This window comes from Gallinula chloropus (genome assembly GCF_964237585.1).
Source record: "Gallinula chloropus genome assembly, chromosome: 4".
Taxonomy (NCBI): Eukaryota; Metazoa; Chordata; class Aves; order Gruiformes; family Rallidae; genus Gallinula; species Gallinula chloropus.
This window is the reverse complement of record NC_140088.1, coordinates 61,824,481-61,844,380: the sequence shown is the minus strand read 5'-3', so window position 1 is coordinate 61,844,380 and position 19,900 is coordinate 61,824,481. Positions and strand designations below refer to the sequence as shown.

At 40.9% G+C, this 19,900-nt stretch overlaps 1 protein-coding gene across 1 annotated transcript; it reads right to left on the bottom strand.

The window, feature by feature from the left end:
• Window positions 1–2,886: 2,886 nt before the first annotated feature.
• Window positions 2,887–18,492, bottom strand: AGA (aspartylglucosaminidase; the record flags this gene model as incomplete). Its single annotated transcript, XM_084263632.1, has 9 exons — window positions 2,887–4,528; window positions 5,349–5,482; window positions 6,707–6,814; window positions 7,635–7,710; window positions 9,666–9,786; window positions 10,731–10,843; window positions 15,547–15,659; window positions 16,298–16,451; window positions 18,348–18,492. 9 exons carry the CDS (start codon window positions 18,490–18,492, stop codon window positions 4,428–4,430), a joined length of 1,065 nt encoding a protein of 354 aa, XP_084119758.1. The 3' UTR covers window positions 2,887–4,427.
• Window positions 18,493–19,900: the final 1,408 nt, after the last annotated feature.

Sequence of the window (19,900 nt, the reverse complement as noted above, 5' to 3'; positions counted from 1 at the left end):
ATCCTCAACTTGTAGTACTGCAACCCTGGAATCTATTGTGACACTGCTGCTCAATTTCAGTAACTCCTCCCTCAGCCCTCAAAAATGCAAGTTCTGTAGCTAGCATTTAAATTACTAACTTGCTATTAGTTAATTCAGAACTAATATTAATATCAGAATTAATCATTAATACTGTTATCTATTTGTATTTACAAATACCAAAAAACCCACCCGCTCCCTCCACCAAAGAAAGTAGACAGTAGGCACCTTAAACATCAAGAGAAATGACAAACTGCTTGAGGAATTATGCCACCTTTAAGACATCTTAACATCCAGAACTTGGATCCTCCCAACTGGTAAAGAAAACGCCCCCAAAAAACCCCAACATTAAAAGAGTGACAGACTACTCTTAGTAGTAGTTTACGTCAACTTAAGAAAATTAACCAACAGTTGAGCCTGGATGGGTATGGTCAGAATGTCTCAAGGAAGCTGTTATAAAGACACAGCTCTGCTGAGAGCAAGAATAAAACATATGAAAAGGGAAAAATCATATACATTTGAAGAAAGTACAAAGTCCCATTAGTGGCAGGAGAACAGGAAAAAACCCAGAAGTATTCTTCTGATTTCAGAGGCAGGAGGGAGAAGAACCAAGCCTATACTTTTCTTACTTTTCTTTAAAAGATCTTTCTCTTTCTTATTAGAAATCAAAAGTCACTGGTAACAGGAATTCCCTGAACAACTGGCTCGCTTTGAAGTTGCTACTGCTTTTATTTCACAGACTACCACCTGTCACTGTAAACATACCAGCTAATCACACCCAGAGCAGCTGCACCAGTGGGTCTGCCTGCCTACAGTGATTCCAAATGTTGGGGGGTGAGGGGGAGAAGGAAATGAAAACATGGCTAATACTGTTAGATGTGCAAACAAGCATCGAAGAGTGTTTGCTGCCTGACTAAGCAGCTTGAAAAATGACAGCAAAACTAGTCACAAAATCCTGAGATCCTGTGACATCTGCTTGACGGACATCCAGTAATGTTCTGTTGCCAGTAAGTTTAACGGAACATGCATGGAGGAATGAAGATTCCCCAGTGAGCACACGTGTAGTTCACAGGGTAACATGTACCATACTAGTACTACATTAGTGTAAGTTTAACTGTATCACAGACCACAGCACTGAAATCCTATGCGGAATTTCCATTTCAAAAAAAGGATGAACAGAGTTGTAAGTTGTTAACACAAGGCACATGTCAACTAAGCCCAAACAACACACACAGGCAGAGGAAAACTGTTGGGTTTACCCTGTGAAGACATTATAGATTCATTCCTTTTTTATAGTATTACTTGCAGATTCCATCTGAAAGACCAGCCTTGAATTCCCTGAAAATCACTGTTATTCCCAATCGAGGCCGTTACAGACAACGGGACCTCTTGCAGCAGTAGCCTACAACTGAGGGGACAGGGAAGCTTTCCACAGTAAGCACACACAAAGCATCACCAGCGTTCATCCAGACTGCTTCATTAAAGAATGAGTCCGTGTCATGTAGAAACAGGGCACGGACCACTTCAGAGCACTGAGCCAAGATGCTTTTTTCCATCCACATTAGATGAAATGATAATTCAATAAAGTTTTAGAATACGAACAGGCAAGCTAACCACAGTTGGACTTAAAGCCCCAATTTTACAGACAGGATGCATTTCACTGTGGCAATAACTGGCCAATATATTCTGTGCAATTTTAGGGGGAATTTTTGCTTTTTGTAGTAAAAGCTTAAAAATACAAAATTCCTTGGAATCAGAAACAATTTTTGCTTACTTGTGGCAAGGGTTTGTACTTGTAGAAATCTTTCTTTAAAAATGGATGTGTCAGCTAAGCAGAAAACAGCACTACTGCTAGCTACATTTAAAGAAATATTTGATAAAATATTCAGTATATTTTTAATTCAGAATTCTGTCCATAAAATCAGAATGGTGCATTAATATTATAGTGCAGTATACTGTCATATTAACAATGTATTAAAAGAGCTTATACAGCCTAACCCTTTAATTTATGATAATTCAGCATCACAGAGCAACCTACATTATCAAGCCACGCGTATAAGTACATGTGTCTCAGACACGTAATTTTAGTCTTGTGTACAGATGAACTGATTATGCAGTAAGTCAGAATTGTAGCAGTGACTTCAGGGACACTGCCTGAGTTATCTGAAGGCACAGCATCCATACCAGAAGCATTGTGGATAGGACAGGTAGCAAACTTCTCTTAAAACCACTATAGATGTGTTTCCCAACTTTAAAAGCTGCTGACTTGGAACAAAGCAACGATCGTTCTGAAGGATAGTACACAAAAATCTGAACAACCTTACTTATGATACATTAAGATGTTCTTTCATTACCCAATGATTTTATTCAAGTAGACAATGAATAAATCAAAATGTTTATGACAAGACATGCTTATTTTTCTTCCCCCCGCCCCAAACCCCAACTTTTCCTAGCTCAGGTTTAGCAAAGATGCAATGAAACCATCAGCAAGCCACCAAGTTAAGAAAGCAATCAAACAGATCTTCAAATACCTGCGGAACACTCCTCAGGATGGTGAGATTTTATTACAATTGAATCCTGCCATCTCTAGATAAAGTGAGGAAATCAGCTTTGTCAGCTGCAGATAACTATCATGCTTGTGGTGGTTTGACCCTGGGTGGAGGTTAGATGCCCACCAAAGTCTACCACTCCCCTTTTCAGCTGGACAAGGGAGAAAATACATACTCGGAGGGTCAGGAGTCGAGATAAAGACAGGGAGAGATGACTCCATGATTAGCGTCATGGGCAAAACAGACTCAACACAGAATAAAGGAGAGAAAACCATCTTTATTACACTACACACCCAGTGAAACCAGACAATGAGAAGCACAACCAGATCTTAAAGCACCTCCCCCACCCCTCCCTTCTTAGCAGACTTCACTTTAATCATGATTTCACTCCCTTTCTCCCCTCAGGGTGTCACAGGGGGAGACGGGACTGGGGGTCTCATTCAGTTCCTCACAAGTTGTTTTCCTTCTTAGCTGGGGGAAGCATTCCTCACACTGTTCCCCTACTCCAGCATGGGGTCCCACCCACAGGAGACAGTCCTCCATGAACTTCAACATGCGTCACTTCTGTCGGCACTTGGGCTCCTCACCACTTGCCTCAGCGTGGCTCCCTTCCACGAGCTGCTGACCTTCAGGCCCAGACTGCTCCCGCCTGGTCCTTCACAAATTCACAAGTCCCCCCAGTAAACCTGCTCCAGCGTGGGTTGGTCTCTCCACAGGCTGCAGGTTTTGCTGCCAGGAGCTTGCTCCAACACAGGCTTCTCATGGGGTCACAGCATCCTTCAGGTGTCTCCAGCTGCTCTGGCATGGGGTCTTCCACGGGCTGTAAATGGGCTATCTGCTCATCATCATCATCCATGGGCTACAGGGGGAGAGCCTGCTTCACCATGGTGTTCTCCACAGGCTGCAGGGGCATCTTTTTCTCCGGGATCTGGGGCGCCTCCTCTCCCCCACACCTTCCTTCTTCCCTGACCTTGGTGCCTGCATGGTTTCTTACATCCTCTCACTTCCTTCTCTGGTGGCAAAATGCAGCTGCCTGCATTTTTCTCTCCTCCTAAATGTGATTCCCAGAGGCGCTGTGAGCATTGCTGATGGGCCTTTGTCAATGACTCTGGCCTTGAGTCAGCTGGTGTTTACCCTCTCTGGCCTGTAGAGAGCTTTTGGCTGCTTCTTGCAGAAGCCATCCCTACAGTCCCAAATCCTCTACCAGAACCCAACCATGCAAAACTACAACATGCTCTAGGTATTATGCCTGACAAAGAACAGTTGAAATGTGCTACAGGCCAAGGGAAGCCTATTGGTGACAAGTAAATCACTGTGATTAAGATTCATAACTTCAACTCAAAAAGCAGGTGACAGGAAGATTTCCAATTGTCTTCACATCAAGCAAGAGTCAATGCAGTACTCCTTGAAGGCTTGTAGTACTAGGAATGTTTGGATGTCCTCTCTTCAGCTGTTGGGAAACAAGTTAGAAAGGTCCACAAGGAGATGCTCCTTATCTCGTAAAGCTTTGAAATAGTCTCCACTATGTTTCAACTCCCTTTCCAAATGTCAGCATTTGCATGCAATTTTCTTCAAGAGGAAAGAAAACCTGGATTAAATCTTAGGAAGGCCCATTAAATATTCTCAAAATAAATCTCACACGTAGATGCAGTCCTTCCTGCTCCCTACCCTTTACTCCAAATTTCTGTTGAATGTGTTTTTAAATGACAAAGCAAGGGTCCAGTTCAATGTTTATTATGCATCACTTTTGAGTACTTAGTTCTTACAAAAACAGACTTGGAACAGCCATCTGAGAACGTAACACCTGGGTAACCTGAGCAATTTCCTTCTTTAGGTTTAGATGTAACAAGACGAAAGAAACTAAATGCAATCTACTACTTGCTCTGTTGGCTGACTTAGCAAAGGGCTGGAAACCATGAAGTGAAACTGAGTGAATCCTGGAATTTTATTACATGCAGCACCTAGGAAAGAAAGGAGAAAAAAGGTATCATTTGCTACATTTAGGTTTAGTGTCTTTGGTATTGTACTATATCATCTAAAGACCCAGTTACTAATTCTACTACAATGGGGTAATTGCTCCTTTACAATCTGTTTAACCCAAGACATCTTGAAAGTATTTCATTTTTAAGTAAAAACACAGTGCTACTGACTGCCGTGGTGCAATTAATGCCCTTATAATACAATTCAAATGGTAACATAAGTTAGGGAAATCTCTCTCTCTCTTTCAATACTGATTAACTTAATGAGTTCCTCCAACACTAATCTCTTAAACACAGAACTATGGGAAATAAGAGATCAAAGAACAGCAATAAGCAGTCTAGCTAAATAAGCCATGTTGATTAGCAAATTGTATTTCCTACTGATCTAAGAGTTCACTAATGAGATGCCTGGCACAATGACTGATCTTGGATTGCTTTGAAACTATGCTTAACAGTCACATTCTCCTGCCTCATGCCATATCTAGGGGAGGCATAAGCATTCTTTAAAACCTTCAAATTAATCACAAATAGCCCAGGAAAACATATAAAGGTTGGAAATATTATTTTCTTTTTACCAAAATTTTGTGAAAGTCCAAGACATCAAAATGTAAAGGAAAAATTAAAATATGTCAACTGCAATTAGGACACAGTTGCCCTACTGACCAACATTTGACATTATGAATGGTCAGCACTGCTGCAGTGTTCAAAGAATAATAAAGATCTCTGCTTTAGAATCCACCGTTGGTTTTGCACTTCTGTGACCTACTTAGGGCCCACAAGCTTTGTTAAGTAAAATACATACCGTAACTTCCAGTTGTGTTGGCACATATAACAGCACCAAAGAACTTTGGAGCGTACTTCTGGATTCTGGAAATAACTTTCTGGCAGGCTACTGCCGGGTCTGTTCCCATCCTCATGTACTCCACAGCTTGATAACTAAATTAAAAAAGTAATAAAAAATACCCCCCACACAAACAGTTAGCCATACTCAGGTTACATATTCTAAAATACCATTGAGAGACGTTGATTTCTTTAAACAACGAAGCACATGATAATCTTTCACCAAACTTCACATTGGCAATTACTACTAAGGTTCTACATGAAAACCAGTTAGAAACAGGGCTAAAAGAGGCTGCAAGATGCGTTGCTTACGCCATATATAATTTTAAGGCAGGACTAAGCCTGGGATAGCCTCTTCTATTGCAGATGCTCAGACAGTTAAGCAACAAAACCATTAAAGAATTGCAAAACCAGCAGCTATAGAGTTAGTGGCTTTTATTTCTCATTGCATGATTGAGTCTGAAAAAATATTTCAGAAAAAATCCTAAAATTCCAAAATCCTTCAGGCTGCTAAATTGTAATATAAGCTTTTATTGATTACCTTTGTAGTGGAGCTCAACTCACTACTACTGGCAGCATCTTAGGATAATTCACAAAGTTGTCAATTTCCTTTTATTTCAAGGCTGGCTTGGAACACCTTAAAACTCATTGAGGACATTTGTAAATATGCAGCAGCTAATAGGCATTCGTAACTGCCAGAGTTTCAGAAAAAGCACTCAAGTAATAGGCTGGCCACTGCTACATATTCCTTCAAGCACCAGTGGCCATTATGTTCAGCACAGACTTCTTTAACTCACTGCTGCTCAGACCAATCCACACCAACAATTGTTAACTCTCAATGATGAAAAAAGCCATGTTTTACACAAGTTATACAACCATGATGACAGCACTACCACACCTCTTCCAGTATCAAAGTAATGTAACAGTCCTATGTAATTGTATCTGACACCTCCCCATCCTCCTGAATAATCTGAGGCTCACCCCTCATCCTTTCTACAATTTATAACATTTATCTCCCACACAGCAAAACACCTTGGAGAAGAAAGCTACTCAGTTCTGTTACAAAGCATGCAAGTTGGGAATATACCCATTATCTGCTGCCTGTTTGCTCACGCTCGGCAGTATTAAGGGGATCTGTCATCAAGACAGTTAAGAATTCAATCCTACAATAGAGGATGACTTGATTCTGCTACTCTTTCACTTCCCATTCCTTCCTTTACTCCCACTGCAGCAGCCAGTAAGTCAGACTGCCTTTTTAATCAATTACTTCATTTGCTGAGTTCACACTTTTGCTAGAGAAAATTCACCCTAAGGACAAACCTGGGTAAGAAGCGCATCATGATGTCACCATCCCCGGTGGCTGCAGCGCCTCCAGCTGTACTGTCTGCATAGGATCCTGCTCCAGCAATTGGAGAATCTCCTACACGGCTGTAATCAATAGAGAAAAAAAAAAAGAAAAACTGGAAAGTACAGAAAATCGTAATTTAGTAATTCCAATGGGATTGCATTAATACAACAACTCTTGGCCTGATACTGGTAAGTTCTTGTGACTTGGGGACACTTTAAACTTCATCAACCTTACTGCCTCCAGCTGGGTTAGCGTTAAACCCACAGGAGAACAGACCAGCTAAGGAGGTCACTCCACCGTAGTCAAAAGCATTGTCTTAAAACTACCAATAAAAGTCATCTGTGATAACCTGACTGACCTGAGGCTTAATCAGCCTCCACTGCACAACCGCTTGTTATTATGCTGACTATAGTTAGGGCAGTAAGGGTTAGCCAGTGGGCAACAGTAAGTGGCTGGGGACGTTAGTATGTTCAATAAGTGATGCTAAATCCAGAAGTTGTCTGGCTTGGTGGACAGACAAGATTCCTAAATAGGCAGAAAAAAAAAATCTCAAGAACAAAACGCAGGCCCGAGGCTCTGATTCTATGTACATTTCTTTGGAGACTGTGTACCTCTCTGACATGCTCATCGGCTTGTGGTGCTTTGCCTTACAAGTTGCCTCACAACTGTACCGGTTGTTTGTGTCTCTAGATGGTGAATTAAGCCAGCTGAAAAACAAGCATTCCCTCAAACGTAAATCATCTTGCAACTCAATCAGTTTCTTGGTATTAGGAATTATGGTAGTGCCCAAAAATAATCAAGGCCATTTTGCAATCATCACAATGTAAAACTTATAACCTTTAGATATGTTTAACACATGAAAATGTAGAAAAAAGCTGTTCCATAAAACCAGATACTCACCCTGGAATTTTGTGGATTGCACCATTAGTAGATGTTCCAGAAGCAACAGTTCCACTCCCACCAATGACAACCATACCTAGTGTTTTCAACAGGGATGAAAGATACTCAGAAACACTCCTAACAAAGCTGATAACTAAGGTTATCAAACAGAACCACGACACACAGACTATCCAAGTTACCTGTATCCTGAAACACAGGGAAGTCGTACTCTTAAAGGAAACAATTGTTTTGTAAAAAAAATCTGGGAACTTTCCGGGTGTATTACAAGACCTCAGAATGAAATCTAAAACAACAAGCATCACATTTTTCAGAGCTGTCTGCTACTGCCACCCAAGCAGTCTCTGTACCCTGACAGACACATTAGCCAGTAAACTACAGGTACCTGGTGTCATCACATCCTGCACTAGCACCATTAGAACAGCAAAATCTAGAAGTTATACATGGTGCTTGATGGAGATTAAAAAAAAATGAATCACAGCATAAACCTAATTTTGTCATAAAATGAAATACTGCCTACCAAAGTAAGAATTACATGACAGGCAATCATATATGTGGATGAGCCTACCCGTCACTCATTTTGTGCTGATAGGGAAGCCACTGCATTCACTAAGAAAGCTTAGATCGGCACTTGGAACAGGATTTAGGGACAACTCCCTCTCCATTAAGCATGACTTAATCTCTTTAAGAGAGTGCAGAAGTTGCTGTTGGCATCAAACTCCAGTGCAAATTGAGAGCCAAGAAGCAAAATTCAAATTCCCTGATCTCACTAAGCAGTACCTCCTCCTCACAGGAGGGTTTCCTGACCAGTAGAAGCTCAAAGCATAGAGGCAATGACTGTATGGCCATTACTAGCCTCTGCAAGATGACTGGAATGGCACCAGTTCCTGCTATCTTCCTAAATATATTCTGAAGACTCATCACAAAATGTCAAGGAGTTATTTCACACATAAAACAAAAAATGGGGTGCAGGAATGTGATTTAGAAGCATCATCATTCATTACAGAACACCTTAGGACAACTTAACAGTACTTCAATTCCTGAACTGTATTTAGCAGGTTCCCCTCTCATCCTGACACTCCACAGTTTTCTAGAAAATGAAGAGTGATTATCCCAGTGAAGAAAACTATCTACCAACTTAACAATTTGGTAGGTTGCCTGATCTCTGTAGAATATGAATTGGTATTCAGTAGTGTGGACTGTACGCGAAGAAGAAAGATTCACACTTGAAAAGAGGATGTTGTTTCTCAGTATTGCAAATACTTCCCAAAAAAATTTCTGAATTTCTAACTTGAGAAAAACCCAGACTAAACCAAAAAGTGTAAGTTTCAAGACTAGCAAGTATAAAGCTTTGAAAGACATGAATCTGTAACTGCTCCAGTCCTTTGTCAGATCTGCTCATTAATCAGCTTACAGGCTTAGCAATTAATGGTCCTCCATCAGTAAACTCTTAAAAGTCTTTGGGGACTGCTAACCTGTTTTAAGCACAGTAGCTGCTGCAGAAATTTATTCGTTTAGTTAAAATTAAGCCAGAATAGAGTAACAATGAAAGTAAGCTTGACTTCGTAAGTTTAACTTTTTTTGGCAACTGGACTGTTTACTTATTTCTTCCATCACTTCAAAGCCTTTTAAATTGGTCTGACAACTATAGGGGAGACTTAACCTAAGTTAACAATAATCAAGATAAAAATAATTATTTTTAACCTTCATCAGTTTTCAAAGCATCTAAAGCTGCCCAAGTAATTATGCCAAGACATCCAAGGGAAAAGCAGTAGGGTGATGAACACATAGCTAAGGGCAAAAACTGAAGCAAGTATGTGTGCAACAAGTGTGTTGGCAGAAACCCAAAAAAGCAAATCCTACTTTTAGACACTCCACCCCTGTGCATAGGTAACGCAACATAGCCTTGAAACCACTATCAATAGGAAATAATGCCTCTATGAAATACTTTTCTTTGAACTCAGTATGATTTAATCTATAGGGGAACAAGTAAAACCAAAACAAAATAAAGCAGAGTTGCCAAAAGGTTGTTACCAATAGTATCATGACTCTGAACATTCTGAGCTCTTCTTTGTGAGGTGGGTTGTTCTTCAGGAGTTAAATTTTCAGGCCGTTTGTATGGTCCACAGGATTTTGAAGAGTCTGGTACCACATTCTGTAATTATTTTGTTATTTCCATGAATAATATATTGTATTTTATTACAAATAAACTTAAAAATATGACACTCAATATCCTCAATCTACTTCACATATATCAGAAGCCCAATACTTAAATCATACAGCTGTACTGATAGCCACAAGTTGTTTCATTTAAAGAATAAATACTGACTTCCTGTATTACACAGTAAAAACTTTCTTCTACTGGGAAGTTATGTTGTTCAAATTAAATAATCTCTTTTGTTCAACTGACTGGTAAAAAAAGCTCACTTCAACAAAATGAAGACAAATTTCAATCTAAAACACAGCCATATGTACTAAGCTTGTTCTACTAGCAGTAAGATACTACGTCAGTTCAGTATCATAGTCAAGATATGTTCCCAGCTGAAACACAAAGTATGTATTGAATTAGAGTGGTTCAGCTATGCAGCATTTCATGTTCAAGGAAAAAAAGTCTACAAACACATAGAAATCTGCCATGCCACCTCATCAACAAAAACACTTCACCACAACAGGCAAGCATAACATGGACAGCTGCAGTAATCTCATGGGTTCACAGATCTACATAAAGTCACTCTATTTAAGGACCTTAATTGCTATGGTAAGATTTTCTTTCAGAAATTTATATACATATCAAAAATGTATGCACTACTTTGTTTAGTTTGAGAAGTCCTACCCAAGTTTAGAACTAAAAGGAAAATTCCCCCCACCAGATCTCTACTGCAACATCAAAACCAGCAGGATCTAAGAAACAGGACCTAGACACATCCTCTTCCCAACATTACCAAATGCTTGGTAATTCCAAGTTAATCCTGCTTAATATGCAAAATGTTTTTTCTTCTTCATGTGTAAAGCATGAAAACTTCAACATCAGGTGAAAGGAAGAGTCAATGCTGCACTACTGATGTCCGAAGCCCTCACTTCACCACCACCACACCATACCTTCCAGTAGTTTGGCTGACAACTCTGATTAAGCCAGTTAGAATACATCGAAAGAGACTTTTGTGTAGTTAAGTCTTCATATGGAAAACCCATCCTTACAGCAAACAGGGAGGCTTTAAAAGCAACAAAGACAAAGCCATTAATTTACCATGTTTTTATGTATTTTATGATAATACATCCATGTAGTACTATTCATAAGTGAAGAAATTCTGCATTCTCTACCGAGGGGAAAAATACTTCAAAGACCAGCATCAGCCATTATAGTGATGTACAACTGCAGTAACAACCGCTCCCTACACTGGCAACATCAAATTTCCTCAGTTCACTGTAACTATGTTAACATATAAGTTTTACCATTGAAAAAGAAACATATTAATCTCTGTTAATCAACTGGACATAAATAACGTGGCAGAAGAGTGGCCTGGGCTGTGCATGTCACAAATATTTAAATAAACAATACAAGAAATGGCACATTTTCGCTAAGGAGCTACCCTTTTATGAAATGTAACAAACATAATGGCAAAACATTTGCCACTAAAACACTAATACTTCCAGGCATCAATCCACCAGCTTACATCATATTACACTTCTTCCTGGCAGCTTTAAAAGTGACTGCTTCCTTGTTTTGAAAATTAATGCAGTACGTGTCAAGAGAGCAAAAGAAATACCAACATCGGCAATGAAAAAATGCTGCACTTCTAAGAATGGCTTTTATAGCTAAGGAAAGTGAAAAGAAGAAAGATCAACTGTTCTTTCATCTTTTAGTTTCTAGGTACCTTTGATATTACCTAGTAACTGAGACTGTTGCTAGATTCAGATGCTTGAATTTGTATTACCAATACTTGATAATAATGTAACTGTAACATGTGGCAAAAGCAGCTTCTCCAGTCCATGAATTAAGAAATGCCTTCAATTATTTCCAGACAGCGTTTTTGTGTTTTCCTTAAAAACTAACACAATTGAAGTATCTTTGCACTCAGAGGAAAAGAAAACTGACATCTTCAATTAAAAAATTTTTCCCATTTCTAGAACAAACATGAAAGGGTTTTTTCCTGGGTTTTTGGTTTGGGTTTTTTTGTTGAGGTGAAATTGTGCTTGTGCATGTTTGCCGGTCGTTTTTTCGTGACTTTCAAAGCTGCTTTTCTATTCCAGGATGCAGAGTTGGTCATTTTTACCCGGTGAACTTTCCACTTGGCTTATTGGTCTAAGCACTGCTAGGATGCAAAGGAAAAAGGCCAAGCACACTGTAATTATGAAACCTTCCTATCTGTTGGAAACAAGCCTAAAAATTGATTGGCAGATAATAACCAAAATAATATTGGTGGGTTTTTTCCCCTTGCTTGTAATCATTCTGCACTGAATGCCCCTCTGTCAGTTCTACATTGCTACACACAGCCCTCAGTGCTGGTTTCCTTAGACTTGTCCTAAAGAAATTAGGCAACAAATGGAGAATGCGGCTGATGAAACAGTCAGTGTTACCGTCTATACCTGTTCAAGAAAAGCCACACCACAAACAAGAAGTAGGACCCAGGGAAGTACAGGCTGGTAAGGTTTACCCTGATCACTGAAACAACTAATCCTGGAAACCATTTCCAGGCATGTGAATGACAAGAAGGTGATTTGGAGTAGTCAGCATGGCTTCACAAAAGGGAAGTCATACTTGGTCAGCCTTCTAACAATCTATGATGAAACAGCCAGTTCAGTAGATGATGGGAGAGCAGTGGATATTGTCTACCTTGACTTCCATAAAGCTTCTAACACTGTTTCACATATGAGAAGTTGATGAAGTATCAGCTGGATAAACAGACAGTCAGGTGGACTGAAAAATGATTGCGGGGCTTTGCTTCGAGGGTGGGAATCACTGTATGAAGTTGGAACCACTAAGTAGTGGTGTACCACTGGGGTTAAAATTGGGTCCAGTAATGTTCAATGTCTTCATTAATGATCTGGATGACAGGGCAAAGTGTATGTTCCCTCAGCAAACTTGGAATGACATAAAACTGGGAGATATGGCTGAAGCGCCAGGGGGTTATGCTGGTATCCAGAGTGACCTTGACAGGCTAGAGGAGTGGATGGGTAAGAACCTCATGCAGTTCAACAGAAAAGTGTGAAGTCCTGCACTTGAGGAGGAAAAACCCCATGCAGCCATACACGCTGGGGCCACTCATCAGTAAAGCAGCTTGACTGAAGACCTGGTTCTGAGGGGCAGCAAGCTGAGTGTCAGACAGCCATAGGCCCTTGCAGCAGAAGCAGTTAACAGTGCAGGCTGGGCTCCAGCAGGCTGAAAGAGGACATCCTTCCCCTCTACTCAGCACTGGAGAAGCCATATCCAGGTAGCTGGGCCCAGTTCTGGGCTCCCCTGGACAACAGACACGCTCCAGAGAGTCCAGCAAAAGGCCACAAAGATGATCAAGGGACTGGAGCATCTCTCCTATGAGGAAGGGCTAGGAGAGCTGGGACTGTTCAGCTTGGAGAAGTGAAGGCTCAGGAGGGATCTCATCAGTGTATATAAATACCTGAAGGGTGGGTGCAAAGAACAATACAGGCCCTTTTTTGGTGATACCTAGCAATAGGACTAGACATTGTGCAATAAACTGAAGCACAGGGGGTCTTTCTGAACAGGAAGGCACACTTCTACACTCTGAGAGTGACCAAGCTGCCCACAGGTTGTGGAGCTTCCTTCAGAAACATTCAAAAGCCATCTAGACATGGTCCTGGGAAACCAGCAGTAGGTGGCCCTACATGAGCAGGGGGGTTGAAACAGAAGATCTGAAGTCCCTGCCATCCTCAACCATTCTATGATTCTATAATACATCCTGTTCCTTAAGTTCCCCACATACCAGAGGTTTTAAAATACCTAAACTTAAGTCAAAAGTAAACAGAACTGCAACAACTACTTAGGTGTCATGGCACTTCAACAGATTCCATTATTGTTTCCAACACCAAAACCAAATATTTTGTGTTACTTTTAATTAAAACTTTACTGCCAGGAACTATATACTGGCCACATATTTAATGATCAACTAAAAATTAATGTATTTCACAGCTTGCTACCTCCTCTCTAGTAACAACTACTCAGAGAAATTAAATTTCAGGAGACAGGTAGACTTTCCTGGCTTATATCACCAAATACATTCAAATAAAAATGCAGTTATTGGGAATAAAATAAGGGATAACCTCAGCAACTTTGCATCATACATATAATCTCTGCAGGCTTTCTTATTAATTTATATGAAAAAGTTTTGCTATTTTAGCTAGCTTTTTCTAGTAAAAATGTAAATACTGTGATTTAGAAAATAAACTGTTGTTTCTCTCGCATGCTGATTTGATCCTTCTGAAGCTATAGCTCTGTTTTATCTTTATCAATCTTCATCCGGTAAATACAGCTAGAGTTTCCTTTATCCAAGCTCCTATTTACATAGAAAATACATTCCTTCACAAGAAATATTATGCTTTCTCGATTTCTCCACTTTCATTCAGTTACTAACATCCATCACCAATTCCAATTTTTACTCAGATACATATATATATATATGTTCAGATTTCCTGTCTGTCGTTTGCTACAACTGCTAGGCAGTTTATTCTGAGGCAGCTCTCACTGACAGCAAGGACTCAGCATGACAGCCTTGCCCACAGGACTCCATTATGCAAAGAGCTATCTTCCCAGGCTAGAAAACGTATTTTAAATCAGCACTTAAATTCCTGTTTCTTCAACTTGTCTTTTCTGCTCATTCTACAGATCAAAAGTTAGAAATATTTTGATAATTACCAATGTTGAGGAAAAGAGTATTATGAGCATTTCTTCCTGCTCTAACACCTGCCCAATTTCTTCAGCATCACCTGTGAAATCTCTTACCAAAGCCACTTGTAACCTAATCATGGCCACCTGCTTGAATCAAATAAGATCAGCAAGTATAGCTCTCTTTTCAAACCTTCTGTCAAACACGGCCTTCACCTCCCTCTACTGCCTTATTTCACTTCTTAAAACACCTGCTTTTGCACTTATTTCTCTATCATTCTGTACACACTAATTCCTTCCAGTTTTTTTTATCTTTTCATATCAATTTCAAAGCACTTAACTGACCCTTAATGCTCAGATGTCAATTTCCACGCTTATGTCCACATTTCTTTCTGGGCAGGAACCTACATGTTAAGAGTCCTTAACTGTGAGCAAGTATCCTTCCACTCACAATTCATATACCTCTCTGCAACATACCTCTCAAAACCAGTATTATTCTAACAGTAGGAACTCATTTTAGGAGCTCAGCTATTCCTCCAGTTTGCTATCACTCTTTTGTTATGCCTAGCATTACAGTCACAACGTGGGTTTTTTTACATTCAAGTTCTTGTTGATTTTAAAAACTATAAAAACCCAGTAATAATGCTTTATATATACACAAAAACACTAAAGGTCACTGTAGAATCTATTAATTCTGTGACTTCTTAGAAGAACTTACTCGATGGTTTTAAAAGAAACACTTACAGCTAACAGCTTCCATAGTGTCTTGCATCTTTGATACCTTTAACAGCAGTAATATTAGCAAAGCCTTGGGCTTACAAGTAAATATTTGCAGTTATATTAGAAGAAGGACCATAAACTCTATTGTGGTTTTCATTATTTCCATTAATACAAACTAAAACCTAATTCATACCCACATAATGAGAGAGTAAGCACTTGCGAATTATTTGATTAGATTCACTTGATTGTCAGGGAATCCTTCCTCCTGTATCACCAAGACTAATATACAGCAATTATAAAAGGAAGTGTTTTCAAAAGAGAGTATGACTTGGAAACAGTTAAAGGAATAATAATTACCTGACTCTCCCACTAATAACGTATGCTTAGTGTACTCAATGACCTTTCGCGCTACACCAATTGCATTTTTTACGTGTCTGAGATCTGCAACTGCCCCAACTTCCATAGTGTTGCTGGAAACAAGAAATATTTAAACTTATTAAAATACAAGAATAATTGTACATTTTTAAATTAGAAAAAAATCTGTTCTCAGCTAAATTAGAAAGCTTGCTCCTTTAACATACTGCTTTAATTGTTCTATGCCAGACAGATGGCATCACACTATTAGGGAAAAAGCTTCATAAATACATTGCTTCCTTTCACAGGCACGGAGATGCTGTTCAAGTAACAGCAACTCCACCCACAGTAATATTTTCAGTAGAGTATTTTATTACATCAAGTCATAATGTGAACCACTCACTGGCAATTACTTTTTAATCAGGACAGCTTTAAATGGTAAATAAAGTACAGAAGACAACTGCTGCCAAAGTGAAGTATTTACGGACTGAATATAAGGAGGAACCTTAAATGCCACAAACTGTCTGCTCTGCAAATGCTGTATCCAGAACTGGATTACTGCACTACACCTAAAGATTCACTAACAAACAAGCTTAGCTACTCTTCCACCAATTAGATAATTATTATTCCTAGTTCCACAGGTTAACATGTAACTTGTCTCAGAGTCAGTCCTGAAAGAAGGAGATCTCTGAACAACCCTTGAAGTGTGCTACAAGTTACAGTGTTCATTCTTTTCTCTGTGTAGTTTTCTTACCCATCCATAATCATCGCATCCAGTGTTGTTTCTCCACTTTCATCTGGGCTTCCTCCATATCCAACACTCCCATCGCACTGATCAATCTCACACTGACCACAGCCTTTCTCAACTGCATCCAGCTCAGAACCTCCCAACTGTAATACTCTCCAAGCTGTAAAAAAACAAATAATTGTTATCAGCAAAAGCAGTCTCCTCTACTGCTTTAAGGAATGTTTTAAAGATGGACATAATGGAAGTGCACTATGTAAGTGGATTTAAAAAGTAAACTATAATTTATAGGTGAAGTAAAAATGTAAATATATTAAAAATAATTACTTTTCTAAATACTGCTTTTCTTGCATATCAGATAAGTATTTGACTTAAGCTCTTTTTCTGACTGCGAAGGTATTATTTACTAACAATCATCACAACTTCTATATATTAAATAACCTCCTCTGCCCAGAACCAACCATTACTTTAACACTGTTTAAAGCCTTTGGCTGGGGGGGAGTGTGTGTGAAGAAGCAAAGTTTTTATCTCAAAAAACCAAACACAACCAAAACAAACAACAAAAAACCAAAACATTCTAATAAGCAGCCCTCAAAAGCTTCATCTGAGAATACCAACTGTCCAGCTGAAGAATAAAAAGATCTAAACATTACAGAAATCTGAAATATTTAAACCTATGTCAGTAACTACACAAGAACAAGAAGAAAGTGGAAGTGGTACACAAGAAGTTACAGTCTCCACATTCTCTTGTTCAGCCTTCAGTCTTCTGTTCTTTAAGATCTAGCTCATGGTGCAGTTTTGTCAGACATTACAGATGTGCCAAACAACATGACTTGAATAAACAGGGCCTGATGGCTTTGCACACACATTTCACAAGGCAAGATTTTCCAAAGTGCCTGAGCTTGCTGACACTGACAGTTGCAATCCTGCTTCCTCTTCCCTCTGATGCTTCGTCATCTGCCAGACCCAGCACAGAGGAGGCAGGAGAAGCATATCGTGCTCTTTCTGGCACAACTATCACACTGTCTCAACCAGCTCACAAAGCCTCATCTTCACAAATGCTGCATGCAACTACACAAAACTGCCTGCAGGGAAAACAAGACTTAATAGCCAGCCTTCAACTCCACATATGCTTGTCTTTATAATAACTTCAGCATGAGGACTACTGCTCTAATCCCCTTTATTAGCACAAGTAGCCTTAACACAGCTTTCCAAAGCTGCAAAGAACAGGCCTTGCAGCTTTCATGGCTGTATTTCACTTCTGACCTACACAAGGCTTTGGAGGTAACCCATTTCACTAGCAAGGCTTCCCTAGCAAGAGGTTATTTACAACCAAACTATGGTAAAATGGCCTATGGATCTTTCAAAGTCAGTATCCACAACTAATGCATGTTGCCGCAAGAAAACCTGCCTTGACTGTCAATAAGACATCACATAACAACACAAAGCTCCAAAAACACACTCAGAGCTACCTAAACTTTTGGAGGCAAGAAAGAACCCCAGAAAGGCGCCACTAAAAATAAGTCACTATTGCAAACAGTCACAGGAGTGTAAACCACGCCCCTAGCTAAAGAATACCTCCAAGGAGCTTTTCCTCAGCTCATACCACCACCACCCTACCTTTAAAAGAAAAAGCAAACCAAAACAAAAAAAAAAAAAACAACAAGCAAGCCAAGGCGAGCCCCAAGAAACCCCACATTTCTCCCAGCTTCAGGAGCCAAACCGCTTGCTTGCAGCCCCTCAGGCAGCACCAGAGCTCGGCCGCACAGCGCCACCAACGCAAGCTCAAGGAAACCCGGCTCCTGGCCGAGCTCCTCCCCAAGCCGCCGCAGGCCCTTCCCTGTGTCTTGAGAGGAGGCAGAGCGGGCGTAGCCCAAGCCCGCTGCACCCAGAACCATTTAACGGGAACAAAACCACAACCCGCTTCGCCTTGCCGTACGGGGAAAAGACTTCTGCTTTAAGGTACCGCAACACCCAGAGCCCCCCGTCGGCGCTGCAGCATGAGGAGCGTGGAGCGAGCAGCACCGCCCCGCCCAACCCGTTTCCCCCACCGGGGCACCTGTCTCTGCGGCTTTCCTAAACGCCCAGGTGTTGATGACTACAGGCAGGGCGGTGGCTGAAGCGGCGCCCGCCAGCTGCAACACGGCGAGCAAGAAAAGCGCGACCATCATCCCCCGCCGACCGCGGCCGCGTCTCGCCACCATGACCAACCAGCGCTGCCGGCGCCGCCAGGAAGCGAGCGGCTGTGCGCACACATGCGCGCACGGACCAACCGCGGCGGAGCGATACGGGCGATGGCGGCTATGGCCTGCGGCGAAGGGTGCTGCCCGCCCTGATGGGGCGGTGCGACTCCAGAGGTCGAGGTCTGCTGTGGCCTCTTGGGGAACGTGATTGTGGCAAGGAGAAGACGAAATGGCCGCCCAGCGCAGATTAAAACACAGCATGTGCTTATTGCATGCCTGGGTGTGTAATAAAGCCAGCTTCCTCGTATAGTGGCACAATCCCTCAGAGAAATGGCTGCTCCTGGAGCCTCAGCGCTGAGCTGTGGCTGTGGGCTGGGGCTCTGCCATGGGTCCAGCAGAGAGGCTAAGCCAGGCTGGCCCTGCAGCAGCAGGGCTGTGGGGTGGGGGAGTGAAAAGCAACCTGTAAGCTCATGGGACCCACGTGCCGCCCTGGTAACATGTACAGTTCCGACAAAAGGTCCCTAATGGCGCAGGGAAGTTTCTGCGAAGGGTGCAGTTTGGGGTCTGCTCCAGCGAATGGCCTGTGGAAGAATCCGTGACAAGCCTTGCTTGACGGGAATCGTAAAACGTGTAACAAGTAATTTTTTAATCCTGCCCCTGCTGTTCAAGCTTTTAATGATAAACCATTAGCAGTAGTTTAAAGCTGTTTGACCCGTTGCCATAGTAGTCTGACTGTTTTCAGGTCCGCCCGCTTGCCTGCTGTCAGCGTAATGCACCGATTTGTGTTTGGTGCTGATTATGTTCAAGCAGGCGCTGATCTTCAACCAGCTATTATTTCTGAACAACGTGAGAAAGGTGGCTTTTGCTTCTACCAGAGGAAGTGGATAAAATGCTCTACTTTTTAATTTTTTTTTTAACCTTTCCAGCTCATTGCCATTACTCCTTTTCAGTATATGATGGGCCAAACTCAGTTACACTTTACTGGTATATATTGCTGTTCTTGCATTTGTAGTAAGAGGAGATACTTGGACATAATGTGTGCCAAGCTCAAGCTTGTAGGCATGCATAAATTGTATGTGTACCCAAGCTGGTTTAAAAGGCCTGAAGCAATATTTTTTTTTATTATAACAAAATGATCCACTGACTTTGGAATTAAATGGCTGTCACAAAAGAAACGTATTATCCTTTATTACAGAAGTCACGAAGTAATAAATACAGTATTGGATCTGACTTTAATAATAGCATGGCCTTGGTTTCAGCCAGTTCCCAAAAGCAAAACTACAAGTAGTCTAGAGAAACCTTTACTCAGGTAAATGCTGTTAGCTGATTTATTTCTATTACTGTTCTTATTTCTGTCACGTAGTTCTGTGTAAAGCTGGCAGGGAAGGGAAAAGGACCAAACTACAGATCCAAATTACTGTTAGCTGAA